Here is a 27,062-nt window from a genome sequence, read left to right as displayed (position 1 = left end):
CCCAAACCCTACACCGTGCACAGTGAGTCCTTTCCTGTCACCTCTCCTGGTGGTGGTAGTGGGGCCTCTGTGCAGCACCATGTCCCCTCGGGCACCCTATTGCATATCCAGACTGCAAAAAGGGCTTTTAAAACGGCCATGGGACATCAGGCCCTGCCCCAGACCCTGGCCATGAGACAACACGCCCTGCCCCAAACCTTCCGCTGCAACTGGGCTAACCAGAGGCCCTGCCCCCACACCCTGGGTCCGCTGCCCACCCTACTCCGCTTCCCCAGCCCCAGGGTCCACGCACGTGGCCGCTCTGCCCATAGACTCTGGTGGGAGCCAAAAAAAACTCAGGAAGAGAGGATTGTTTTTAAAAATTTGTTTATTTTAAAACATGAAACTCAAGCGGAATAGAAACCACAGTAATTACATTGACGAGATTTTAGTATTTGCCAAGAAAAATAAAGCCCCAAAGATATAAAAATCAAACCCCAAACCCAGTTTGAAAAAAAAAACAAAAAACCCCCAAAAGAACCCAGAAACAGCGACAGCACATCTAGCCATGGCCCTGGGGAGGTCGGAGGTCGAAGGTCAGTGCCCCGGTGGCTCAGGCCTCAGTCCCAGTGCACTCAGTTGTAAATTCAGGTGGGAGGGGACAGGGCCAGAAGGGGACCTGGAGGGTCGGGTCTCAAAAAAATTATATCCATAGATTATGTATAACAAAATTGAGCACATGACTGTTATGGCTAAACAAACCCCTCCCAAAACTCCCCTCCCCCACTGGGGATGCCACCCTCTCCCCCTTGGCGCTGGGCAGGGTCCTGGGTGGGGAGGGAATGGTGCTGGACTGGAATTGCATAGTGAGATGGGTGGGTGTGGCAGGGAAAGGTGTCAGGGGCCTCTGCCCAGGCCTCCCAGCTGCCCAACCTGTAGCAGCCAGGGTCCCATCAGCCAGGTGTCTCAGCTGGGCCCCGCCTCCTGCTCACCCAGCCTTGTGGGGACAGCACCCTGGTGGGCTTTGTAGCCTTCCTGCCCCCTACGAGGTCAAGGACACACCCCCCCAAGATGCTGCAGGGCCTGAGGGGCCCAATGCCCACTGGTGCAGGGGTGGGAGTGGGTATGGAGAGGTCAATAGGATGGAGGATGGCTAGGAAGGGGGCCCCCAAAATAGAAAAGAAAACCAATGTGGGACCCGCACCCCCACTCCATGGACTGAGCTCAGGTTTGAACCCCTTTGGTTTTCCCCTATCCCTCAACTCAACTTCAGTGAGTGGAAGAAACTCGGGAAGTCACAGGTAAGTGGGCACCCACCCGCCCACACACGCACAGCGGCCTCCCAGTCAGCACAGGCTTGGGCTGGGGCAGCCACCGCTCACACCGTCCACATTCACATTGGGGGGCCCTGCCAGCAGCTATGCGGAGCAGTGGGACCACTGGGGCCACCCTCCTGACCAGAGGCCAGGATGCTCCCACCACAGGTGGAGCCCAGGGGAGACTGGCAGGTGGGCAGTGGCCCCGCCTGTGGGGGCCTGGAGCACGTCCTGCAGTGCAGTGAGGTTCAGCCACTCCCAGGGGCCCCTCACAGTGAGTCCACTGCCTCCCCTCCCTCCCAAGGGCAGAGGCTGCCCCAGGGTGGGCGGATGTGGCCTGGGCCCACCCTTTTGGTCCCAAACACCAGCACAAAGGAAGAAGGTCCCAGAGGAAGGGAAGGCTGCCTCTGGGAGTTAGGGCCCCTGTGTCTCTAGACTGCCCCGCCAGCTGCCTGGCTCCTGCTGTGGGACCCTGGCCTGGGGCCTCACACTGGCTGCTGGGTGGCCCTCTGCTGCCTCTGGCCTGGCACCTGGCCTCTCTGAGAGGCTGGCCAAGCCAGCGCTGGGGCTGGCAGGGGGCTTCCTGTCCTGACTTGGGGCTGGCCCCGCTCCGTGGCAGGAAACAGCAAACATTGTACACAAAAGCCAAAAGCACCTTAGGGAGGCCTTGCTCCCACTTCACAGGTAGGGAGACCGAGGCACAGGGACCTCGGTCCTACAGCCCAGTCCTCTTGGGGCAGCACCCACTGGGGAGGGCTCTCAGGGCCTTGGGCTGCCCATCGGTCTATGCCCGCCAGCAGTGCCCCAAGAAGAAACAGCTACTCCAGCCTGACTCCCGGCTGGTGGTCCTGGATTCCGGGTCACACTCGCCGGCTCGGCTGCAATACCAGGGCCGCTGGGGTGAGGTTAGTGGTTAGTCCCAGGGGAGACAAGGGCCAAGGGCTCATTCACAGGCAGCTCAGGTCCAGCCCCCGAGGCCTGGCTCCAGGACACGGCACCTGTCCTGGACGGAAAGGGGACCAGGAGGGAGTGTGCTCCGCCAGCAGCCCGCAGCCTGCCTACCCTAGAGATGACGAGTGTGGTTAGTGCAAAGAACGAACCGGTGGAACAAGCTGCCACGTCTGGGGGGGCGGGGAGAGGGTTTGGCACCAAGAAGGTGGCCAGCACTGGTGAGCGGCCTAGGCTCGGGGTGACACCTGTCCTCCTGCCGCTGTGGAGGGCCAGGTGCCGGGGGTGCTGAGGGAGAGAGCGAGGCTGGGTGGAGGCAGGTAAGGTGGGATCCTGGGAGGCTTCTGGCAACTGGCAGGAGGGGCCTGTGGTCAGAAGGGGAGAGAAAGAGGGAGCCACAGACACCAGAGAAGCAAGGCGGTACCAGCAACAGGAGCAGTAAGTGACCACAGAAGCGTCAGGGCTGCGGGGGGAAGGTGGGCGCTGTGAGCCGGGAGACCGCAGGGTCCCAAGGGTGTCCGAGCTGCAAGGGGCGTTGGGGACACAGCACCGCTGCCTGGCCCAGAGTGGGGCCCTGTGAACCAGAATCCTCGGAGGGCAGAGGGCGTGGGGGTAGGGCTGCAAGGGCCCTGGTGTCCGTGGCAGCCCTCCCACGGGTCCCAGCACGGAACCCAAGGACAGGGTGAGGCCCAGAGCTCCCGCATCTCCACCGGCTCCTGCAGGAAGGGAGGGGAGAGCGAGGGGCCTGGCACCATGCGGAGGGTCTGGCGGGCGGCCTTGGCATCATGGAAGCAGCAGTGCTGGCTGGGGGAGGAGCAGGGTGATTGGCACGTGGGGCGGTGACTGGCCGGGCGGTCTAGTGGCCGCTGCCGCTGGAGTCGGGGCGAGGCTGGCTCGTGGCGAGGTATTTGGCTCTCATGCTGGATGTGTACTGCAGGGAGACAGGGAAGTGGTGGTGAGCAGGGCATGGGCATGGCTGGGCATGGGCCTTGGGGGACAAGCCAGAAGCACCCCCGGGGGCAGGATGGGCCAGGACAGCACGGCTGGCAGCCCCAGGGGAGGGCTTGGGAGTGGCCAGCTGGCCCAGTGCCGGGACTGTGAATCCCCGAGGGCCCCAGATACAGGATGGGGACCAGCCTCCTGTCCCAATGAAATGAGCACACTCAGCCCCATCCCTGTCTTGGGCATGTGAGCACTGTGCCAGGCAGAGCTCTGCCCCACCTGAAAAGCAGGAGCTCAGAGGCCTCCCAAACCCAGGACCTGAAGGTCACACACAGGCTGTCCTCCCCCTGCAGGACCCTGCTGAGGGGCCGTGAGCAGAGCTCCATTCGGGGGGGGCAGGCTGTGTCCCAGGATGGCAGATGGTCCACGAGGGTCCAGAGCAGGAGGGTCCCCAAGGCTGAGGTGATGCTGTGGCCCACTCAGGGGGGGACCAGTGGCGGTCTCCTCCCAGGTCATAGACGCAGGGACAGAGGCGACCGGGGAGGGGATGGCCTGCACGTTTCAGCTACCCTTGTCCAACCTGAAGCACAAGGGCCTCCCTTAGTGCACATGCGTGTGTATGCTCGTGTGCATGTGTGTGCTTGTGCTCACAAACACATGTGGAGGATGCATGTGCAAAAGGTCACATGCCTGGGGGGGGGGACAAAAGGCCAAGACATGTGCCCAGCTCACCAGTGGTTAAGGAGTCTGGTAGCTGACTCCATAGCCACACACTAACCCACCCCACAGCCCCCAGATCAGGCGGCACAATGCCCCCTGGTCCTGAGAACCCTCCCAGAACTCCTGGTGGGCAGAAGGTTGTGGGTGCCCATCAGGGGGCAGGTGGGATACGGGAGGAGCAGCGGGCACCAGGGGCTGTGTCATTCCGTGGACATGCAGCAAGGGCAGGGATGGCGGGCTGTGCCCAGACCGGAGGGAGCCCATGCAGATGCACAGCACTGTGGGGCCGGCTGGGAGCAGCCTGCACGCTCGTCTGTACCACCCACGTGTACCTCCAGACATGCAGGGCAGCACTTCAAGGGCCAGGCCTGCTGGCTGCACCCAGGAACCAGGTGCAAGCAGGCACGAGGGTCTGCTGGACGGTCTCCTTGCTGGGAGGTGACAAGAGGGGCTGTGGCCACCTACAGCTGGGCTGGGGGTGGGGAGGGGGCTCACTGCCCCTGATGTGAGGGTGACGGTCCAGAGCCAGCACCACAAGTCCCTGTGGCTGGGCTGGAGGCTATGAAGCCTGCAGGCCTGTACCTCCCCCAGAGCTGGTCCCATGGCACTGACCTGGGAGAGCCCTGGGGCATGGCAGGTGGGCCCTTGGCCAGCCTGGTGAGGGGGCAGCAATGAGCAGAGGGCGTGAGGCATGGAGGCACAGGTGGGCAGGCGGTGCACAGGGCAGGGGACCCAGGTGGGTCAGTACCTGTCACTGAGGGCACGGCTGCACCGCATTCAGGCATTTTCCATGGGCTTAAACTGCCAGCCCGTGTGGCTGCCAGAGTCCAGGGCAGCCAGATAGCGCTAGGAGGGCCCGGGGTGGAGGGGGGGTGGGAGGGGGCAGGAGAGAGAGAGAGAGTGTACCCTCAACCCCAGGGCGCAGGTGGGCCAGAGGAGGCCACAGGGGGCCGGAACAGTGCCCAGAGGAGGGTAGCAGAGCTCAGGTGAAGCCTGGGAGCCCGCATGGCACAGGCCCAGGCCATGGCACCCAGGCCACCTCTGTGCTACAGGGCACAACAGGGCCACTGTGCATGTGGGCAGGTATTTCCAAAGCAAGGTGGCCTTCTCTAGTCATCTGTCCTTTGCAGTCCACCACCTCCAGGAAGTCCACCCGGGGCCCCGCCTCTCTGTAAGCTCCTTCTCTTTGGCACAACACCACCGTGTCCCCTTTTCTGTGTTTCAGCCCTGAGGGCTGAGGGGACCCCAGGCCAGGCTGGAACAGCCACGGGCCGAGGCCTGGGGTAAGCTCAGGAAGTCCACACAGGAAAAGGAGAGGCAGATTGGGGAAAGAGAGGAGTAGGGCCCTCAGCTGCCCATTCTGGCCCCGGCGCACCTCAAGGTCAGCCTGGAACCCACCCAGCCGCACTGACCCGCTGTAGGCTCAGAGGACCATACTCGATCACCCAGGTGCTGGGTGGTGCCCCCACCCACCCCCCTGCCCTGAGACTTACTGAGGGTGGTGGGGACTCTCGCCCGATGAGGGGGGTGTTCTCACAGCGGGGGTTCTGGAAATTGGCATTCTGGCTCCTGATCAAGGAGAGAGGGGCTGTGAGTGACTGCTGGTCGTGGTGGTCCCAGCTCTGAGCCCAGGGCGTGTCCTGGATCCAGGCAGACCCTGGGTCACCTGCTCTGCCTGGCACCCTGCCATCCTGACTTCAGCAGGGATGCACACCCTGTGTGCTCCCACTGTTCCTGGATGCTGCCTGCTGGCAAGGACTCAGGGATCCCGAAAACCCAGCATAGTAACCAAGGGCTCAGAGTGGGCCCAAGGGTGCCTGCCTGCCCTCATATGGCCGGGCCCAGGCCCTTAGCCACAGTATCCCTCCATCTGACCAAGTGACCTCCCTGTGGCCTCACCCAGGTTTGCCAGGCACAGGAAGCACTCAATACTAGGCCTACCCCACCCAAAACCCAGGCACCCCCCCCAGGGGGCCCAGCCCTCATGTGGCCCCCACTGTGGGACGGCCCCTTCTTCCCTCTGCATGGCCCCTCACAGGCCTCTGTCCAGCAGCACCCCCTCCACTGGCTTTGCCTCCCCCCCCTTGCTCCCCAGCCTGTGGCTGGTCTGAGCTCTAAGCTGCGCCAGGCTGATGTCCCTGCGGCCACACTGAGCTCCTGCCCCGCCGGGGCTGCCCAGCTCCTGGGACTCACATGTACTCAGTGACCGGGGCATTGCTGACGGTGTGGGCCGCGGCCGGGATGCTGGCCTCGCTCCCGTAGCTGCTCCCGCAGCTGTAGAGACTGGGCATGTGCACGCGGTAGAGGCTGTCGTGGGCCTGCCGCGGCCCCGCAGCGGCCTCCTCCTCGCCGTCCTCGTCAGGGCCTCTGCGGGGGACACGAGCAGGAGCTCAGCCCCGACACGAGGCAGCCGCACCAGGCCTGCAGGATCAGCTCCGGTGCAGACACGCCTGGGTCCACCCCTGGCCTGGCCACACAAGCTATGGGGCTGCGGCAAGTCACCTGGCTGCTCCTCTGAGACAGGGGACCAGGGCCCTGTGCCTCGGCCTGTACGCGGGATATGGACTGTCCATTGATTAGAAGGGAACGGGGCCCTCCGGGGGGAGCACAAGAGGCGAGGTGCACTCTTTTGGCCCTGCAGCTCCCAGTCTACACCTTTGGGTAGTCTGAGCCCATAGGGCCCATCTGCACCCAAGACGCCTGAGCTCACACGGCCCATCTACACCCTTAGAGACCTGAGCCCACGGGGCCTGTCTACCCCCAGGAGGCCCAAGCTTAGTCTTCCCTACTCTGCTGGCCCTGCTGGCCAACCTCCACTCTGCTTGGGCAGCTGCAGGGAGAGGCAAAGAAGCCATGGGCCGGGCCTTGGGCTCTCAAGGTGCATCACGCCCTGCCTGGTCCCAGGAAGGACTCAGGGCTGGGCTGCCTGGTGGTGAGGGCACAGGTCAGCCAGGCCTAGGCTCATACCCCACCTCCCCACCACCAGCTGGGTGACCTCACACAGGGTCTTCCCCACATTCCTCACAGTGAAATGAGCAGGACAGTGGTAGCAGTAGACTGAGCACCAATTACCCGCCAAGCCCAGGGCTGAGCCCTTACAATAGGGGCTCATCTAGTGTCCACCAACCCCAGGAGGTGTATACTCTCACAACCCTCACTTTACAGTCTGGGAAGATGAGGCCCACCATGGCTAAGTGATTTGTCGACAGTCACCCAATGAACAAGGGTAGTCAGGACCTGAATCCAGGCCATGTGGTTTTAGGACTGCACTCTTAGACACTCTCCCATAGCTGCTATCTTTATTACCACTGCCACCATCTCCGCCACCACTATTACCACCATCACCACCATATCACCATCATCACCACCATTATCATCACCACCACCACTACCACCATCACAACCATCACCATCATCACTACCATCGCCATCAACATCACCAACATCACCATCACAATCATCACAACCACCATCACCGTCATTGCGATCATTGCCATAATCCATTATCACCATCACTATCATCACCACCATCACCATCATCATCATCACCATCACCATCACTACCATCACTATCACCATCATCATCACCATCACAAAAATCATCACCGTCACCATCACCACCATCACCATCGTCACCATCACCACTATCATCACTATCACCATCACCACCACCGTCACCATCACCACTATCATCACCATCACCACCACCGTCACCATCACCACTATCATCACCATCACCATCACCACGACCACCATCACTGCAATCATTGCCATCATCATCACCACTGCCACCACCAGCAGAAGCATTATCGCCATCACAAAAGAAAATAATGGAGTGAAACCCAGACAATGGAAAGAGATCTGAGCTGAGTGATCTGTGACCCAAGCTGGGCCACCAAAAAGCAGCCACAGCCCAAATGGGCAGGAAGGTGGTAACTGTGGGAGATAAACTGTGGGGGCCCAAGAAGGGAAGGGGCCTGGCACCCTGATACACCACTCAACCTACTACTGACAGTGGAGACTGGGCTAGGGGCTGCCAGGACCCCTACTTCAAAGATAAGTACAGGATGGCTCCATGGGAGGTAGCTGCCATCCTGGTCACCCAGCTGAGTGGGCCACAGAGGCCACGCCACCCAAGGCCCTCCCTGCCCAGCACTGAGTCCCCACAGGCAGCCAGCCGGTCTCCCCAACCACAACCCTGCGCATCTGTACCCAGGATGGGGAGATGGCAAGACATTCTGAGGCCAGGCAGAGGTGCGGAGAGCGTGGGGCATGGCGCCAGCGCTGAGGCAGGGCCCTGGTTCTCCTGCCTGCTCTGGGCTCAGGCGCCCCATGGGCGAGGCGCTCCTCTAGGCTGCTTCCCATGTGAGAAACGGGGATGCTCACCTAGGTGACACCAGCCTCACAGACACTGTAGGGGCTTACAAGGCGTGAAGAGGTGAGAGGCACTTGTCCCTGTCCCTGGGGATTGGAACAGGGATGTCCAGAAGGCAGTTCCCTAAAACATCCTGTGTGCTGTGGCCTGGGGAAGCCCAAGGACCCCTCGGAGCCCTTCACCTTTTCTGCTGCCAGGTGTGCGGAACGCTGCAGACGATGGAGCTGAACATGAGCGCCGTGACAAAGGAAAAGAGGGCCAGGTAGATGAGGCCCTCGACGCCATCATAGCAGAAGCCGGTCAGGGCCTGCACGTAGTCCTGGGGCCACGGGGACAGAGACGGCGAGGCCACAGAGAGAGGAAGAGACGGAAGACAGGGTGAGATGGATAGGCTGGGGTTGCAGCCCAGCCCACAGCAGCCTGGACCACCCTCCCGCTCCCTAGGGCGCTGGCTGGAGGCTGGGCCGGGTTCCCGCTCTCCCGAGCAGCCCTCGAGGCCCCCGCCACAGGCCCGCTCCCGGAGGCAGCTCTCACCAGGTGCAGGCTGCGGCAGTCCACCAGCGCGGTGAGGTGCTGCAGGTTCACCTCCGTGCCATTCAGCACCTCCTGCACTCGGAGCAGAGGGTCCTAGGGGAACACCCAGGCAAGGTCAGCCACAGGTGCCCTGGGAACCTCCTAGACATCTGTCCGCCCCAGCCCCTGCCATGGAGACCACACTCAACCCTGTGATCCCGGCACAGGCCTTGAGGACCCTGGGTTTTAGAAATTGTGTCCCCAGAGTCTGTGGCCTGGCCTCAGGGGGACAGCTGAGGGTGCAAGCATAGAGGAGGGGAATGGGACCCACAAATGCCTGTCCAATGCGGCCACCATTACGTGGTCCCTTTACTGTAACAGGAGGGACAGAAATACCCATGTCTCCTGATGGCCTGGTTCTTTTAAAGTTGCATTTTAAGAAAGTTCAAGACAAAGGAAAATTTTCATGACAATTTAAGTGACAAAACATTACCAAAAACTGTACAGTGAGCCCGACCATGTGTGTGCCGTGTGTCTGTGCTGTTGTGTGATTGCACTGTGTCTGTGTTGTGTGCATCTGCATTGCTGTGGATCTGCATTGTGCACCTGCACCGGGAGGAGACAGCTGTCTACAAGGTGAGGACAGAGGCCTCAGGAGCAGCCAGCCCCACCCGCACCTGGATCTTGGATTCCAGCCCTCAGGACTGAGACACAAGCGCCCAGTATGGCACTTTGTGATGACACCCAAACAAACTAACACACCCACCTATCCACTCAGTTGCCAAAAACCAAGAAGGTGCCCTAACTGTAACAGAAATAATAAAAGGAAGTAACTTTAAAGTAGTGTGTGTGTGCAAATATCTCTGAAATGTAAACTTTGTGAAGTTTATTAAAAGGGTCGGCTATGGGGCGGTGCACACACAAGCCCGATTCTAGCAGGCTGCCAGCACCTCCGGGAGCTGGGTGGGGGCTGTGGAGTAACAGTCCCGGTACTGTGTGTGTGTGTGTGTGTGTGAGACAGGCGGGCCCCAGAGCACGGGGAAAAGACAGTCCCCTCAAGTCCCCAGGATGCCCCCAGGGGGCGCATCTTGTTAAGGAATCACGGCCAGGCAGACCTTTATTTTGTTCCTGCATCTGTTCCCATTTGTCTCATTTTTTAAATATAAAGAATTCATATGACTTTTAAAATAAGGAGCAGAATTTTTTTAAAAAACCCACCAAAACCCCTCCATCATCAGGGAAATGGAGGAAAGAGTAGAAGGGAGGGTGGGGCAGGAGGCACCCTCTTGGTGTCACCGCCTGCACCATGTGGGGCCCATAGGCCCAGTGCCCACCCCCACCCCCTCACCTTGGTGGCCGGGTACTCCCGAGGGATGGTCTTCAGGAGCTCGGCCACGATGTCCTGCATCTCCACCAGCGCCTTGTGGCTGCCCGACAGCTTCTGCTCCAGAGACAAGCTGACTGCAGCCGGGCAGGGCAGCCTGTTTCCCTCCCTCGGCCCTGCCCACACATAGGACACCCAGCACTCTGTTCTGTGGGCTGGCGGGACAACCCTCCCTGGCCCCCCAGGTGCCCATGCACCGGAAGATACAGATGAAGAAAGTATGGCACCTTTAAAGCAGATGGGTGGTCCTTGGGACCCTGCGGATCATGCAGTCACGGGGAGTGACGGATATGGGGCTGAGGGTTATCCCAGAGTGGACACAGGACCCTCCTCTACTAAGGCATCCCTGGGACCCGCCACACCCATCAACTGGCTTTGTCTTGCAGGGTTGGCCAAGGGCAACCCAGGAAATAAAAGGAGTCCAGGGATTTGGGGGGCATTAAGCAGGCCACCCCAAAAGGCTTATGCTGAGGGCACCAGGGTAGTAACCCAAGGGGCAGTTAGTGATGTCAACAGGGCGTTTGCCCAGCTGTCTCCCCAAGGCTCCCAGGGTCAGTGGGCCTGGTGGGCTGCAAATATCCAAGATGGAGGGCCATGGCCTGCCTGGTGCTTCAGACTGTGCCCTCAGCAGGCCTGAGCTCTCACCTGCTGGAAGGGGTTGGAGGCGCGGGGCGAGCAGGCCAGATAGTACTGCAGGATGTCTGTGGAGAGAGGTCAGGTGGCTGAGCAAGTGTGGCTGGCTGTGTCTGTGTGTGCGTCTGCGTGTCTATATGTGTGTGCTCACACAAGTACACGTGTGTCAAAGACACATCTATGTGCATATCTCTGTGTGTGGCCGCTCGGGTCTGGGGTCCTGTCAAGCTCATGCTGAAACATAACAAAGTGCCGGCTTCATGCAGCCACCTGTAGTTGGAGCCGGAGCGCTGGCCCCACGAGAGGCTGGGCCTGCTGGCGCTCGCCCAGGACCAGGAGCCCGGAGCGAGGACCTGGGGAGGCCCGGCTGAGGGCACCAAGGCCTGGGACAGTGATGGGGACAGCTGTCATCAGCCCTGCCAGCCCTTGGCAGAGCTGGCTCACCTCTCTCCCATGGGGGAGCTCCTCAGGCTTAGGAAGAAATGGTTCCTTGACAAAATAAGCTAAAAACCACCCTCCCACACTCACCCCTTGGGGCTTTCTTGGCAAAGGGGGAAGGACAGTCCCATGAGGGCCACTTAGCACCCCTGTGCTCTGCCCCCAACTCAGCCCTAGAGTCGTCCTGCCTCTTCCTACGCCCACACTTCTGGGCAGTCCCATCAGCTCTGCCCTCTCTGCATAGCCTGGTCTACTTCTTGGCCCACTTCTCCTGCCTGCTGGCTCAAGACGCCCTGTCTCCTGCCTGCAGGAATGCAGCAGCTCCTGCTCCCTCTTTGACACCCCCCCCCCCCCCCCGCTCCAGCAGCCCAAAGAAGCTTTGAAGGGCACAATCAGAGGCCACATCTTTCCCCTGCTCCCCACCTCCAACGGGCTCCTGGAATAAAGTCCAAGTTCCTGACCATAACCTGGCCCACCCTCTCTTCTCCCAACAGGTCTACTTTCTGCCTCACAAACACATCAAGTTTGTCTCTGTCTCAGGGCCTTTGCACAAGATGCACAGCCTTTTCAGGTTCAGTTTTAATGCCACCTCTTTGGCAGGCACCCTGACTACTTGCTCTGAGCAGCCATCATCACCTGCTTCCTCCATCACTCACTCTCCTCCCCAATTTCACCTGCCTCCATGATTCTCAGAGCCTCCCACTCGAAGATGTTACTGTTCAATCACTAGTTTCCTGTTCTGGGTGAGTCCTGCCTCCCTGAGACCCAAACCGAGGGTTTGCGAGGGCGAGGATGCATCGGCGTTGCTCAGTGGGGTCTTCCCAGCCCAGCCCCTGGGTGTCAGCTCGGACACGGCCACACACTCACCCCCACTCAGCACCGAGTGCTCCTCCACCATCCTGGTCACATAGGTGTCGGGGTCCACACAGAAGTCACTGGAGCCCTGGGATGGATGCAGGCAAGGAAAATGGGATGACCAAGCTAGGCCTCCCCAGCCCTCCACTCTCAGAGCCAGAGCCTGGCCCTCCACCCTGGGGTCAGGTTGACCCTGGGGGCACTGGCTTGCTGTGTGTCCAAGCACAGGACTGGTCCCTCAGCCTTCACATCCCAAGGGAGGTGGGAGGGACGAGTATGGCTTCCCAGCCCCATGACCAGGCCCAGCAGACGAAGACCACCCCTCCCTGCTGCCACTCACCACGGACGCAGCCAGCTCCAGGCCTAGCGCGCCCCAGCTGATGACCAGGGCCAGGACCCCCAGCAGGCAGACCCTGGGGGCAATGAAAGCCAATCAGCATTCCCCCAGACGAGGTGGGGAGGGAGGTGGGGGGGGTCATGCCAGCTGCCAGGCTGCAGGCAGAAGGCCAGGTCCCAGGGCACACCTGGGGGTCCATCCACGCAGGAGCTGTGGCTCCTCCCCTAGGCCGCAGGCCCACAACTCACCCAACTAGGATGCCCTTGGAACTGCGGATGAGGCCAACCAACACCAGCAGGCAGATGGCGACGTCGAGCAGCAGCAGGCCCAAGTAGCCCAGCCACCTGCAGGCACAGGAGGTATGGGCCAGGCCCAGGGCACAGGATCGGGGTGGTGGGGGTAAGGGCGGGGGTGCTGGGACAGGCCAGGCATCTAGACCTAGAGCCAGCAGAACCGAGGCAAACAGCCCGGGACCCAGAGGTGCACCATGGGCATTTCTGGGCTATGTGGACTCGAATTGGTCCTTGTAGTAAACAGCCCCATGGGGGACTCCTGCCAGAGTAGCTGCTGGAGACCCAGCCCCTTCAACCCATAAAACCTCAGGCACTGGGTGCTGGGAGCTGCCTGGACCTTAGAAGGAAAAAAGCTTAACCCGGGGCAGTAGGGGGGCCAGGAGAGTGCCAGGTCGCACCTGTACCAGTCATAGAGATCCACCTGCTCAGCCAGCGTCTCCAGGGACACAGCTGCGTTCCTCCAAAACGGGATGGCAGCCGTGTAGCCCAGCAGCATGTCCAGCAGGCCCTGCAGCCGCACGACTGCCCGCAGGGGCTCGGGCTTTGCGGCCAGCTGCTGCTCCAGGCTCTGCAGGCTGGGCTCCGCGGTGAGGTTCAGGGCGGCTGCAGTGTCCCACACCTGCGCCAGGGGGCGCGTGAGCCGGCGCAGGGGCTGCCCGCACGCACCGCCTGCCCACCTCTTGGCTGCCCGCCCAACCCGTCCACAAGCGCCCCACGCCTGCAGGTGGGGCTCTGGCAGTAGGAAGAGCGCCCCCTCCCACCTCGGCAGCCACTCACGCGGTCCTGGACCCCCGCCACCGTGCGGTTGGCGTGGCGGAGCGAGTAGGTGGCCCGATGAACGCCGTCGCTGGTCTCCCCGTTGCCATAGAACCCCACAGCTATGCCGGCGCTGGGAAAGGGCGAGGCCGCGTGAGGGCGGGGGGGGGGGCCTGCGCCCCCTGCTCACCCGCACACCAACCCGCTCACCTGCACGCCCGCCAGCTCACCCGCACACCAGCCCGCCCGCCTGCTCACGTGCACACGAGCCCGCCCGCTCACCTGCACACCAGCCCGCACGCCCGCCAGCTCACCCGCACACCAGCCCGCCCGCCCGCTCACCTGCACACGAGCCCGCCCGCTCACCTGCACACGAGCCCGCCCGCTCACCTGCACACCAGCCCGCCCGCCCGCTCACCTGCACACGAGCCCGCCCGCTCACCTGCACACCAGCCCGCCCGCCCGCTCACCCGCACACCAGCCCGCCCGCCCCGCTCACCCGCACACCAGCCCGCCCGCCCGCTCACCTGCACACGAGCCCGCACGCCCCCCGCACACCAGCCCGCCCGCCCGCTCACCTGCACACGAGCCCGCACGCCCCCCGCACACCAGCCCGCCCGCCCCGCTCACCCGCACACCAGCCCGCCCGCCCCGCTCACCCGCACACCAGCCCGCCCGCCCGCTCACCTGCACACGAGCGTGGCGATGATGACGCACCAGGCGGTGCAGCAGCAGTCGGCGTCCAGGTGCTCGTCCCTCTTGCGCCGCCGGCAGCACAGCCAGAAGGAATAGAAGAGCAGGAAGAGCGTGTCCAGGGCGAGGCAGGCCAGTGCGGAGGCCCCGAGCAGCAGCAGCGCCTGGGGGGGGGGGGGCAGACTAGGGTCCTCACCCCTGCACTGGACTCCGGGACGGGACCCGAGCTCCGCTGGCGGGGCAGGCCGGCACGCCACGGGTCTGCCTCTCCCAACACCTACCGCCCCAGGCCCTGCGCCCCTCGCCATGGGAGCCTGCCACCTCCCGGGATGTCTGAACAGGGGTCCTCCTACAGACGCTGTGAGGGCGCGCTGGGTGCTGGGTGCTGGGTGCCGGGGGCATCCCAGCGGAGGCGGGCACGGGCTCGGCGGGACCAGGCAGAGCGCAGGCCCGAGGGGCTGTCAGCATCCGCGCCCGTCCTCACCTCGGCGCTCAGCCCGCTCTGGACCCGGCCGCCTTCTCAGCCCCAAGCCCCGCAACCTGCAGGGCCCGGAGCTCTGCACCGCAATCCAGGGGGCACGCCTGTCACCGAGGCCGAGGCCCCCCGCGAGGAACAGCTGACCTGGCGCACCAGCGCCGCCTGCCGGTGGCTGAGCCCCAGGCCCGGCACTCAGAGGGGGCGGCGACCACGCAGCACGAGCCCCCATTGGCTAGAACAGGCGCCAGCCCGCCCGGCCCCGCCCCTGGGCCCCGCCCCCTCGGCCGCCCCCTCGAGTTCACTGATAACCGGCTTTAGGGAAGGGGTGGGGGTCCGCGCCCCCCTCTAGGGTGGGAGGCACAGGGTCGCGCGCCTCGCGGGGCAGGGCAAGTCAGGCCGCAAGAAGGCCTACCGCGTGGGGGGGCCTCCCCACGGGCGCCCCTCACCCGCAGCGCTGCCCAGACCTCAGGAGGCCCTGGAGACACCCTCCCTCCCAGGTCTGAGCACTCAGCAGCGTGGCCTTCCCTGGGTCTCAGCCTGGGGAGCTGTTGGGGGTGCGACACCCAGGCCCACCCACCCCTGGGGGCCCCTGGGACAAGATCAGCCGGAGGCACTAGGACCGCTGCCTCCCATCCCCGGCGCCCAGAGACCGTCTCCCAGGAGACGGTTGCCAGGCAGCGGGGCAGGACGGCACTCTTGGGAAGGCCAGGGGACCACTGAGGCTGCAGTCACGGGCTCACCAGCCCTTCCCACCCGCCGCCCAACAAGCAATCTGGGCACAGTCGGCGTGGGGCTGGTGCCCTCCATGGCCCTTCAAGCTGGGGTGCAGCTACCCACCGCCATGCACAAGGAGAACCTGTTGGGTCCCGACCACCCGACTGCCCGCTCACCAGCTGGATGCGCAAGGGGAGCAGGCCTAGTGGGGCTGACGCTGGAGCCACCTCTCAGCCCAAGGCCCCCGCGAGGTCCCAGTCATAGTGGGGGCACATTCACCTTGAGGGGCCTGGATCCAGCATCACCCCTACCCCACCCAACACCGGGAGTCAATACACAGGGTGCTTGGAAGAGCACCACCTGGGGTCCCTGGGTCTGCGCTTACATGCACAGACTGGAGGTGCCTCAGGCCCTGCCTGGCCCGACCGTGCAGGTGAGAGGCAAAGGGCAGGACAGCTCACTGCCCCCAGGACCCTGGCCCCAAGGGATGTCTGCACCTCTGTAACCAAAGTCACCCTCCAGCCCCCCGTCAGTCACCTGGTCCTGCCCCTGTGGCCCCTACCTGAACCCTCCATCAGAGCATGCCCACTCCCACCTAGAAGCCCCCATTCCACTGAGCACCCCCCTCGAAACCCTGCCCACCCTGGCTCCCACGGTTCTGCAGGCCACATTAACCGGCCCCATACAGCCTCTGCTCCCTCAGTGGACACAATTTGGGGGAGCAGGGTCCCACCCCCACCCCCAGAACACAGCTGGCTTGGAGCTGCTGCTTAATGGCAGCACCCAGGCTGGTGCTCTCCAGGAGACCCTCCTGGGCCTGTGGGCAGGTCAGGGCGCGCAGCTCAGCCTGGGGTGAGCAGTCGGCGCTGCCACCGGCCAGGACTGAGCTCACAGGCTGGATCACCGCCTCAGCGGCGCCAGGACCACCCACTCCCATTTGCCTGATGAGAAAGCTGAGGCAAGATAAGCATTGCTGGCCCAGCGAGATCCTGGCATCTGGGCGTGGCGCAGCTGGGCTCCCACGTCTGGGAGGTGCCAGGGCCCAGCCCCCGGAAGGCAGGCGTACAGGCGGGCGGCACAGGTACCTTTCCTGGATCTTCTACAGCTTTGATTTCGTTACTTTTTTGTTGTTGGGTTTTTTTTCTTTTTGGCTTTTCTATTTTTTTAAAGCCACAAACACGTACTACCTTTATAATTAAAACACAAAACCAGAAACCTGTGAGCAGCTCTTTCCAGCCAGGCGTGGGAGGCCACTGGTCTGAGCCCAGCTTGGCCATGTGCGACTCTGCATGGCCTCTGGTCAGGCCCTGTGTGCCCCGTGAGGCAGGGCGAGCACTTCCCGCCCCCCAGGCTGTCAGGCGGGAGAAGGGCCCTGGCAGCCACAGGGCAGAGTTGGGGCCCCCCAGTTTATGGCGCTGTCACAGTCCCTGCCGGTGCCCGCTGCCTCAGGAGCAGAGGTCATGAAACTCCCTGGGCCTGGCCACCAGGAGACCCGGGGCCTCCCGCTGCTGGACAGAGGCCCAGGGGAGGGCCTCCTGCCCGGCTCCCACAGCCCCCCCCAAACTCAGGCCCCAGAGGGGAGCCCACTTCTCAGGGAACTAGAATGCCCAGGTTCAACTACCTCTCTGCCTGATTCTGTGACCTTGGGTCAGGGACTTTGACATCTGCGCCTGTTTCTCCACGTATAAAACAGGTGGTAGCATCCCTCTCCTGGTGTGGTTACTCAGATCAAATGAGCTGATGTGTGAAGACTTAAGAAAGGGCCTCCCTGGGGAACCTCCAGGGACGTCCCGGCCCCCTGCTGACATGCAGCCTAGTGGGCTGGGGACGGGAGGCGGGTGGGCACCCTGGCTGCTGGAGGGGAGGGAGCCCAGGGCTGCCCACAGACAATGGGAGCATGTGCACGTCCAGGCCCACACCTTCACACCCACATGCATGCCCACCCACACGTTCACACATGCACATATACCCACCATTCACACATATTTATACCCACACATGCGTATCTCACACACACACACACACACACACACACACACACACACACACACACACACTGACACACATAAAGGAATTGCCCCATGAGCTCCCAGCAGTGACTGTAAACTTCCAAGGGTTGTGGGTGGGGGGATCCCAAAAGCCTTGGGCATCAGACACTTGCCAGAGACTGGGAGGGGAAGACAGGCCTGGCCAGCCAGGGGCAGCCTCCTGCAGCCACCCGCCTGGGGGAGGACACGCCCATCTGTCCCCTGCCTCAGGCACCCAGTCAGGTGTGGGATCAACGCCCAAGAAACCCCAGGCCCAGGCCCTTGAGAGTGAGAATGTAACCTGGGCTTGGAGAGGGGTACCTAAGGGCAGGAGAGTTACTCAAGCCCGGGGAGGCGGTGGTAGATGGAGGCCTAGGTGTCCCACCTCGCCCCTGCGGCCTTGCACACAGGAAGCCAGGCGTCAGGCATCGGGCTCAGCCCTCCCTTTCTGGTCTGTCTGCCCAGCTCCAGGAATCCCCTCCTGACTGTGAGGACGGGACCCCATTTCCACCACCTGTGCGCTGGCCCTCTCTGCCCACACTTACTCCAATAAGCCCATCCATTAGCAGGGGCGGTGCCCTGTGGCCCCAAAGCCTGGCATACAGTGGGCACTCAGAAACGTGGGGCGCCGGGGACTCCCACCCCAAGCTCCAAGAAGCTGGGGCAGCTTTCTGGCAGGACGCTTCCTCCCCAGAGCCTTCAACAGCAACCCCATTGGGTGGTTCGTGGGGCCCCTGGGTGGCCCCAGAATGCAAGCTGTGGGCCCTGTGCCAGGACAGCCTCACACAGCCCTACAGGGAGGTGACAGCACCCTCTGGTTTACACAGGAGGGGACCCCAGTCCTAGCTAGCTCAGCACTTCGAACCAGCACCAGGCCAGGCAGCCTCTTGCCTCCTCCTGTCCCAGGGCCAGGTGCCAAGCTTGACCTCTGCCTCGGTTTCCTGAAGGCAGGTTCTCAGATCGGCTTCCGCTGGCCTCCCTGTGGGGCCCGCCTCCCCTCCCCCTGGCTGGCCTCCCCTGGTTCTCCCTGGGCCCATTCAGAAAGAGGATGGGAACTGTCTCATCAGCATCTGGGCTCTGACCACATGGAATTTTCCGTCTGTGATGGAAGTGACGTCAGCACTTGGCCAGGCCAGGCGAGATGCCTGGGCCTGTGTCCTGACCACGGCCACAGTGCTGGCTACTGGCCACCTGAAGCACCAGGAATGCCTTGGCTCAGTGAGGACTTGGGGTGGCCACCGTGCGCCCAGGCGCCTGCAACCCACCCGCCCCTCCTGGCTGCACCACTCGTTTTTCAGCCCTGGGCCATCCCATCCTTCTCAAGGGCCCTGCAACCCCACCACAAAGTGTATCCTGGAGAGTGCCCTGCCCTGTCCTGCGCTCACACAGTCCAGGTGCCCTAGGGCCCCCAAAGGCCCCGCCCATTCTGGAAGCACCTATAAGTCAGAGTTCGGGGTCTGAAGCCTCTCCCCATCTCAGTTCAGGACCAGGTCTGAGGCCTATAAGGGTGACCCAGCAAAGTCCAAGCCCCCAGCAGGTCCTCCCAGTCCTGGCAGGGAGACAGGGGGCAGGAAGGGGCCCAGGGTAGGCTGTCCTGTATGAGGTGGCCCCATGGGACAGGGGGACCCTGGTTCAGCCCCAGGCTTGCTGGCAGCTGGCTGCAAGGAGGCCCCGAGCCAGCCCCATGAGGGGAGGGCCTATGAGAATCATACTGAAAGCTGTGCAGCTGGAGGCTCAGCTCCATCCAGAAGGGACTGCAGTGCAAGAGGGCATGAGATCGCAAGGCCTCTGCAGGGCCCGGCTGCTCCGCTCCTTCAGTGACCCGTCAGCACATTGCATGGGCCCCCTACCTGTGCAGAATGGTGGACTCAGCACCAGCACTGGGCACACCAAATTGCCCCAGGCCACCAGGCAGGAGCGCCACGCTTGACCTTACCAGCACATCCCTGTGCCACCTGCAAGGAGCACACCGCACGTGGTACACACACCAGAAGCACAGACAGACTGCCTGCTGAACACACCCCCCACACCTCTAACACCCACACCTCCAACACCCACAGCTCCCTGTACGGCAGCCTCCATGCCCTCAGCATCTGACCCTGAGAGCTGCCCATCCGTCCACCCCTCTGCCTGCCAGCAGTCCACAGCCAGGCTGAACAGCCCCTGTCCCAAAGGGATACCCTCACAGGGACCCCTGACCACAGCCCCAGAGGACACATCTCGCCACCCTGCTGTCACAGCCACAGCCGCTTGACCCCTCCTTGATCAGCCTCATTGTGGGAAGTCACATGCACCCAAGCAGGCTCCTAGAGGTCAGGGGTCTTCCTCAGGGCTCACAGCTGGTGGGGTGGAGGCAGGACCCCAGCTCAGTGGGGCAGCAGCCTGCAGTCTGTGGCAAGAGAGCCCAGTGAGGCCCGGGAGCTGCCCTGGCAACCCTGGAGAAGACCCGGGCCAGCAGGCCTGCCCACCTTGGCTCAGCCTTCCCAGCCCCCTGAGAGGCAGCTCCTGCCAGGTGGTAAAGGGCAGGCCTCCAGAGGGGGCAAGTCCAAATTCTGCCGGGGGCCTCACTGCCTCACGCCCACCTGTCTCATTGAAGCAGGACAGCCCAAGTGACCACACAAACGGCCTGAGACTGAGGAGTGTCAGCATGTAGCATCTGTATTCAGCACCGGGCCTGGCACTGGGACCACAGGGCACAACAGACAGCACCACTGGGCTGAGCCGGTGTCTCTCCAGACCCCACAGTGCAAGCCTGGAAGCTCAGAGGCTGGGGAGCCAGGCAGAGGACTGTGGAGGGCGCAGAATTGTCAGGGGGTATCCTTGAAACTGTTATATGGGGTCAGTGGGTGCCAGCGGGGCACCATGAGAGGCGGGGACAGCGTGGGCAAAGGCCCATTACGAGGTCCAGGCTGCATGGAGCTGAGAACAGGCAGGGTTCAGGCCTGAGTCTGCAGTGTTAGGGGGCAGAGTGAGGGTCCTGTGGGTAGGGTCCGGCAGACAGGCAGGAAGGGGAGCAGTGGGCCCTTTCACTGCATTTGGGGGTCCTGCCCCAACCCCAGAGCTGCCTTCTCCACAGAAAGAGACCCTGGTCATCAGGGCATCCAGGAGGCACCATCTGGGAACCCCCACGTGTCCAGGCTGGAGCTCTGGGCACAGGATCAGGAGAGGGGAGGGGGCATTGGGCCGAACCGTGTCTGGGGTCCCCTGCTAGGAAAGCCACACCCCACAGCTGCCTGCTCCCTTAAGGGCCAGCCCTCCACCTTAGCACCCACTGAGGCTGGCTTCACACAGGCTCTCTGGTCTGCAGGCCACCCGGGCAGGCGGTACCTACTTTCCAGGCCAGACACTCAGGGCCCACACTTAAATGATGGAGGCAGGGCTGGAGCCAGCAGATGCCACCTGAGGAAAGCTCCAGAAAGGGCCCCTCACCTCCTGGGCCAGACCGAGTGGGTGCTGAGCTGAGGGCCAGGGCCTCGGAGCCGAGCTGGACGCTGAGCTGGCTGTGTGGCCGCAGCCCCATGCCCCTCCAACACGCTTGGCTGCAGCTCCCAGATGCCGGCCAGAAATTAAAAACAGATTTCCAGCGAGCCGGGCTTGGGTTTCACGAATTCCATGCCGGTGAGCTCGTGGCCGTGCCTGGGAGAGAGCAGCCAGCGGCTGGCCCTGCGGGAGCCTGGGAAGGGCCCAACTTTCTATGCAATCCCTCCTCCCTTCCCCCTCCAGTCCGCAAGGTCCAAGGTCCAAGGTCCGAGGTCCAGGCCAGCAGGCTGCACACAGGCACCAGCTGCACCTTAGTCCTCACAGTGCACAGTACACTCACTGCCCCTCCCCTCCGCCAGGAACAACATGGACAGAGCCCCAGGACCCCAGAGCAGCTCTGGCTGGACACCCCCAGACTGCCACCCACCCACCCTGCAGCCCTGGGGCCAGCTTGGAGGAAGTGCAGAGGCCCCGCTCTCCCCACCCACACTGGGCCGGAGGAGTGAGCAGACACCACTGAACTGCACCTGGGCTGGCCTCCCTGCAACCAGCATGACACCCAGAAAATCCCTCTGCCCTTCACCAGGGCTCTGCGAGTGCCTCTCCACCAACCACCTCTGGGGACCCATGCCCCCACTTCAGATGGGCCTGGTGGCATCCTTGGGGCTTGCCTCTACCAGGAACATGAGGCCTGGGGGACACCACCCCACCCCAGACCCGGGCCAGACCTGCACTGAGTGCCCCTCAGATGGTCAGGAACCCAGCCAGGGGTGCACAGGCCGAGTGGGCAGCCGGGCAGGTGGCACCATGGCAGCCACACTTTTCAGAGGCAGAAGTGGTCACCTAGGCGTTGGGGAGCCCGGCCTCAGCCCATGCCCTCGGCCAACAAAGGACAGGTCCGGATGAAACAGCCCCTCTGGCACCCCTGCCCCTCATAGCCTACCTGTCCCTCCCGTGGGAACCCAGGACTCAGCAAGCCTCCTGTGGGGAGGGAGGGGCACTGAGGGTGGAGGGTGGCACGTGTGCAGGCCTATGTGTGCACGAGCCCATCTGGGCACACAAAGCCCAGGTCTTGGGCAAGGGGTGGTGGAAAGGGAGGCTCATAAAGGGCTCCGTGCAGCCCCTCTGCTGCAGCTCACCCAGCCCACCTATGACCTTGGCACATATTGGCTCCACCTGGCCCTGCTTGCTGAGGGCACACCCCATACCCAGGCACCTTCCTTGGCTCCAGATGAGAACAAGAGTGGCCTTGTGGCCAGCTGGCACCAAGTGCAACTCATCCTGCCTCTGGCATTGTGCTAGAGGCCTGGCCTTGACCAAGGCCCACTGCAGCCCTCCCAGTCCCACCGATGACAAGGACACTTGCTGCCTCAGCAGATGTCTGTCATGCCATGGAGCCCTCGGGAGGCCTGCTGGGCAGGAAGGGGACCCAATTTTGCTGGCATCTGCCATTCTGTCTCCAGGAGGGACCTAGGGCAGGCCCAGGCAACTGGGGGCCCTTCCTCAGCACCTTAGCTCGGGGATGTCCTTTGGGAAGTGGTCCCTGCTCTGGGTGACATAGTGCCCAGTGTGTGCCCATTGGAGCCTTGCCACACTGAGGGTTCTCACCCTCCCCAAGACCACAGGAAGCCCCTGATACACCTAAAGGCTGTGTGTGTCCCGGCCCAGCACAGGGCCAACGGCAGGCTGCCTGCAGACCCCAAGAGGCAGGCACAGCACAACCAAGGGCTCCTGGGGTCCTGCTACTGCCCATCCTGTGCCCCAACTCCTCAGGGGCCACACGGGGCACTTCCCACACGAGTGACCCATCCCTGTCTGCAGATTCGGTTCCTCTTGTCCAGTTGAGGACTCAGCAGAGCTGCCTGTGGGGGGAGGGGCCCAGGGCCATTCTGTGGCTTCCTAGAAAAATGCTTATAAAAAAGCATGAGCCTTTCGGGCAGAGAGGCTGTGGCCTGGGGGTCGGAGCCACCCACCCAGAGCCTGACCAACAGCCCTGGTCAGAGACAAAACAGCTGATGTCCCTTCCCCGCACCCATCCTCAGACCTCGAAAACCAGGTGCCGACGGGCCCAACAACAGAGCCTGGTGGTGCCAGGCGGAGGACACACAGAGTTTGGCCCCAACACCTACCCCTTGGCGGGTGTACACTTGGCGGCAGAGACAACCAGCAGCCCAGCCCTTCGCTGGCCGAAGGCAGGCACATGACCCCAGATCAGCCAACTGGATTCTCCCCGGGACTTTGACAATGACCAAAGTGGCAGAGTCACTCTGGCCCAGCAAGGGCTTCCCTGCCTGCTCCCCTGTGCATGGGCCTGCACCCCAAAGCCAGCTCAGGAGCTCCATCTACACAGGGGGTGTTTAGAAGCTTCCACACAAGTCCTTGTATGCTCTGTTGGTTGGTATGTTTCTGTCACTCGCAGCTTCAGAATCCTGACGGTGACCATGGGATGCAGGCCAAGCATCAGGAACCAAGGACCGTGGACATGGTCCCAATACATGAAGACTAAACGCAGGAGACTAAAAGGGCACACGGTGAGATTCTAGTTTTACGTGACCCCTCCCCAGTTTAAGTGCATGGACGGACTCCAGTGGGAGGGCTTTTTTCTGCCTTCAAGCTCTGTCCTATTTTCCACATGTTCCACGGATGTGTATCCCTTTTATAAACTAGAAGAGAGGCGATGAATGCCGTTGTTTAACCAGAGCAAATTTCCTTCCGATTAGTGGTGAGGATGACATCAGGGCTAGCCCCACCCATCGGACATGACCATTCTGCCACTAGGCTGCTGTCAGGCACAGCATTAAACTAAGGTGCTGTGGTCTCTGCTGGGAGACCCCTAAGTGGTCTCAAATCCCCCCTGAATAGTCATTCAGCCTGGGCTCGCACACCTCCGGCCACGAAGAGCTCATCACCTCTCTAGGCAGCATGTTCGGACCAGAGGGACTCTCTTATTTTGGGCTGAGGCTCAGGCTTCTCTCTGCCACAGAGCCTTTGCATGTGCTGTTCCCGCTGCCTGGAACCCTCTTCCCCAAGGTCTCTGCATGGCTACCTCAGTCTTATCTTTAGGGTCTTGCTGGAAACATCCAAGCACTCAGGGCTCTAATAAGAAACAGCTCCCACCCTGGGCAAACCTGAGGCAATTGCTACCATCTGGCCTGGAAGGTGGGCCAGTGTGCCCACTGCAGGCGAGGCTCCAGGCAAGTCCCAGCCCACTGGGCGTTCAGTCTGGCTTGCAGCCTCCATGGAAGGTCAGGTAGCACCTCCTCCAGGAAACCTTCCCTGACTGCCAGGCTCCCGCAGGCCTTGTCCTGACCCCACCACAGCACTGCTACGCCAGGTGGTAACTGTTTTCCTCCATCAGCTCGTAGCTTCCAGAACCCCCTGAATTGGTGGAGACAGTAAGCAAGAATGAGAGACTGGGGGTAGAGAGAGTATGACCTCACTATGTGACTCTGAGCCAGTCTCCTCTTTGAGCCTCAGTTTGCTAATCTGTACAATGGAGACAGTCCTCATCTCCCAGGCTTGTGTGACAAAGGGCTAGTGATAGATGTCCCCACATAGCACTCCGAGAAAGGGTGGCCCATGGGGCTTTCCAGTGGCTTTCACCAGGGCTCCCAATAGCAGATGGTAGGGGCAGGAAACAGCAAAGAAGGGCAAAGTCTGGTCTCCCAAGCCACCCACCCCCCACTCCTGTACCAGGCCCCACCTTCCCCCTGGATGGCTCAGGAAGTAGAAGCCCCCACCACCCCAGCTAGGCCCCATCCACATGGCAGGAGGGGACTGCCAGAACCCTGCGGCGCAGGTCGGGGGCCAGAGACAAACAGGCTCCCAGGCCAAGAGGTCAGGGAGATGAGTCCCCACCACCAGGGGGACAGAGGCAGTAGCCCCCCACAGCTGAGAACGCTTCACCAGGGGAAGCAGGAAGGGGCCCCAGGCCATGGCGCATGGCGCCCCACTGCCCACCCACCCAGGGAGGGCGCTCCCTCTGCTGCACACCCAAAAGGGAGCAAAGCCGGGCGCCCTCGCATCCCCACCATGACCCTGCATAGAAGGCGCACTGGCCTAGGTTTTGGGATGAGGCAGTGAAGGCTCAGAGAAGTTGAGCGCTAGTCTGAAAGCACCAGGACAGAGAGCAGAGGCAAGACGCATGCCCAGGTCTGGCTCACCCTCCAGTCCCCGCCAGGAGCAGAGGGGGCGGGGGATGGAGACAGGCTGGTTTCCACACCGTGAATTATTCAGTGGCTAATTCTGCTCCTCAGAGAAGAGGCAGGAGAGAGTGAGTCAGAGCCCTCCCACAGCGAAGGAGGGAACAGTGCTCAGGGAGGCTGGCGCAGAAGCCAGGGTCCTCTCGAGGGCAAAGGGCCCTGCAGGCCAGCTGTGCTGAGGGGTGCCTGGCCACCACCCCAAGGCCTCCCAGGGCTTCAGGTGTCTGGTTCTCACTCACTCCCCACCAGGTGTCTTGGAATCCCAGCTGGAAGGCCCACGGGAGGACAGCACCCAGGGCAGGGGCGAGGCAGCCAGTCAGGGTGGTTGGAGGCATGGATAGGTGGCACCCCACGGGCCAGGAGGAAAGCTCTGTGCTGGCCAGACACCCCAGGTGCCCTGGGGGCTGCCCTGGAGCTGCAGAACTGACAAGTGGCCTGGAACCTCCCTCAGCCCAACCTCCCGTCCTGTGGAAGCAGAGTCCCCAGGGGACAGACGTGGCAGAGCCAGCACACAAGTTCCTGGGAGCACAGAGGTGTTGCCCCTACACGGGTCGCCCCCCCTGGGCTGGGCTTCTAGAACATAGGTGTTGGGTTTTATAAAATTCTGTCGTCTCTGGGCACGCCTGGGCCAATCCCTCGCCCCCTTTCTAATCTGCTCAGACACAGGTCAGCTGTGCCGGGGGAGCAGGCACCAGGTGAGCACTGAGGCCGGGAGCCTGGGACTCCCTGCAGAGCTAGGGTGCCCATGGCATCCTCACTCCCTGCTTCTGGTTCTCTCCTCCTGCAGAAGGGAGGCCAAGGAGAACAGAGTTCTGAATAGGCGAGGTGTGACAGGGTCCACGAGATACTGGACTCCCAGGGCATCCTGACAAGCGAAGCCATTTCCACTCCACCCGAAGGCCGTGCAATGATCGCCAGGCAGAAGCCCAGAGGTGTTCCAGGTGACCAGGCACCCAGATCGAGAGGCCGCTGGAATCCGGATCCCCAGGCAGGAAGAAGGCAAAGCCCACAGCCCAGTCCCTGGCCCTGCTCTCACTCGGCAGTGGCTCAGTGACAGGGTTGGCACTGGGGTTTGGCATGACCCCAGGCCAAGGGCTCCATGGGGAGAGCCCGGTCCACAGGGAGAGGGCTGCAAAGGGCCCCGCCACCCCCTGCTCTGCCCAGGCTCAGCCCCTCCAGCCTTCCACACTGAGGTCCACCTTGTGTCCCTGTGGGCAGGCCTCTTCCTCAGGGGCCCCGGGCAGGCCAGGTGTCCCCGAGGCACACACTGCACCGTGTGCCTGTCCCACAGCCCCGCAGCCGCAGGGCTCAGAGCTGCGGAGCCCTACGGGTAGGGGCTCTACCCGGCAGCGTTCCCTGTGATGGGCAGGGGCCTGGGCAGGAGCTGACAACTGGCAGAGGGGGCCCCATGGAGGGCAGGGAGGTGGCCCCACGACATAACCCCAGAAGAGAGGGCCTAAGTGACCCCAGGAGGGAGGCCAGAATCTGCAAGAGGGCTGCGGGCCCTGGAAGGGGGCACTGGGGGGTCCTCTGACCCTGGAAAGGGAGTGACCCATGACCCAGGAGGCGACCCTCCAGAAGGGGGGCGGCGTGCCTCTCGATGGGAGGAAAGCGGGGTGTCCTTAGACCCTCAGGAAGGAGGGGGCTCGCGACCCACGGCGCGCAGGGGGCTGTGACCCCCGATGGGGGAGGGGGTCTTCAGCCCTTGGCAAGGAGGGGCCGTGACCCGGGCCCCCGCCCCGCGCCCCCGCGTCACCTGCTGGTAGTCGGCGTCCTCGGGCCGGAACCGGCTGCTGGTGGCCTCCCAGCGCAGGTCCAGGTGCGGCAGCCGGTGCAGGAGGCTCACCCACCAGGGCGCCGCGTAGCTGACCCCGGCCATGGCGCTCGGGCACGCGGCCGCCGCGGGCTCCTCGCCGCCCGGCGCGCGCGGTTCAGGGGCCCGCCGCGCCCGGCCCGGCCGCCCGCATCGCCCGCGCGCT

General features: G+C 62.8%; 1 protein-coding gene across 1 annotated transcript; it reads right to left on the bottom strand.

The window, feature by feature from the left end:
* Window positions 1-349: 349 nt before the first annotated feature.
* Window positions 350-27,062, bottom strand: TTYH3 (tweety family member 3). The gene is made up of 14 exons (XM_081135096.1): window positions 26,840-27,062; window positions 14,177-14,346; window positions 13,511-13,622; window positions 13,132-13,352; window positions 12,689-12,784; window positions 12,444-12,516; window positions 12,116-12,191; window positions 10,823-10,878; window positions 10,142-10,234; window positions 8,815-8,907; window positions 8,463-8,599; window positions 6,099-6,272; window positions 5,399-5,474; window positions 350-3,174 (listed from the first exon to the last, which is right to left on the bottom strand). Exons 1-14 carry the CDS (start codon window positions 26,960-26,962, stop codon window positions 3,100-3,102), a joined length of 1,575 nt encoding a protein of 524 aa, XP_080991222.1. The 5' UTR covers window positions 26,963-27,062; the 3' UTR covers window positions 350-3,099.

The sequence above is a fragment of the Miniopterus schreibersii genome (assembly GCF_964146895.1).
Source record: "Miniopterus schreibersii genome assembly, chromosome: 4".
Classification (NCBI taxonomy): Eukaryota; Metazoa; Chordata; class Mammalia; order Chiroptera; family Miniopteridae; genus Miniopterus; species Miniopterus schreibersii.
This window is presented reverse-complemented; position numbering and strand designations above follow the sequence as displayed.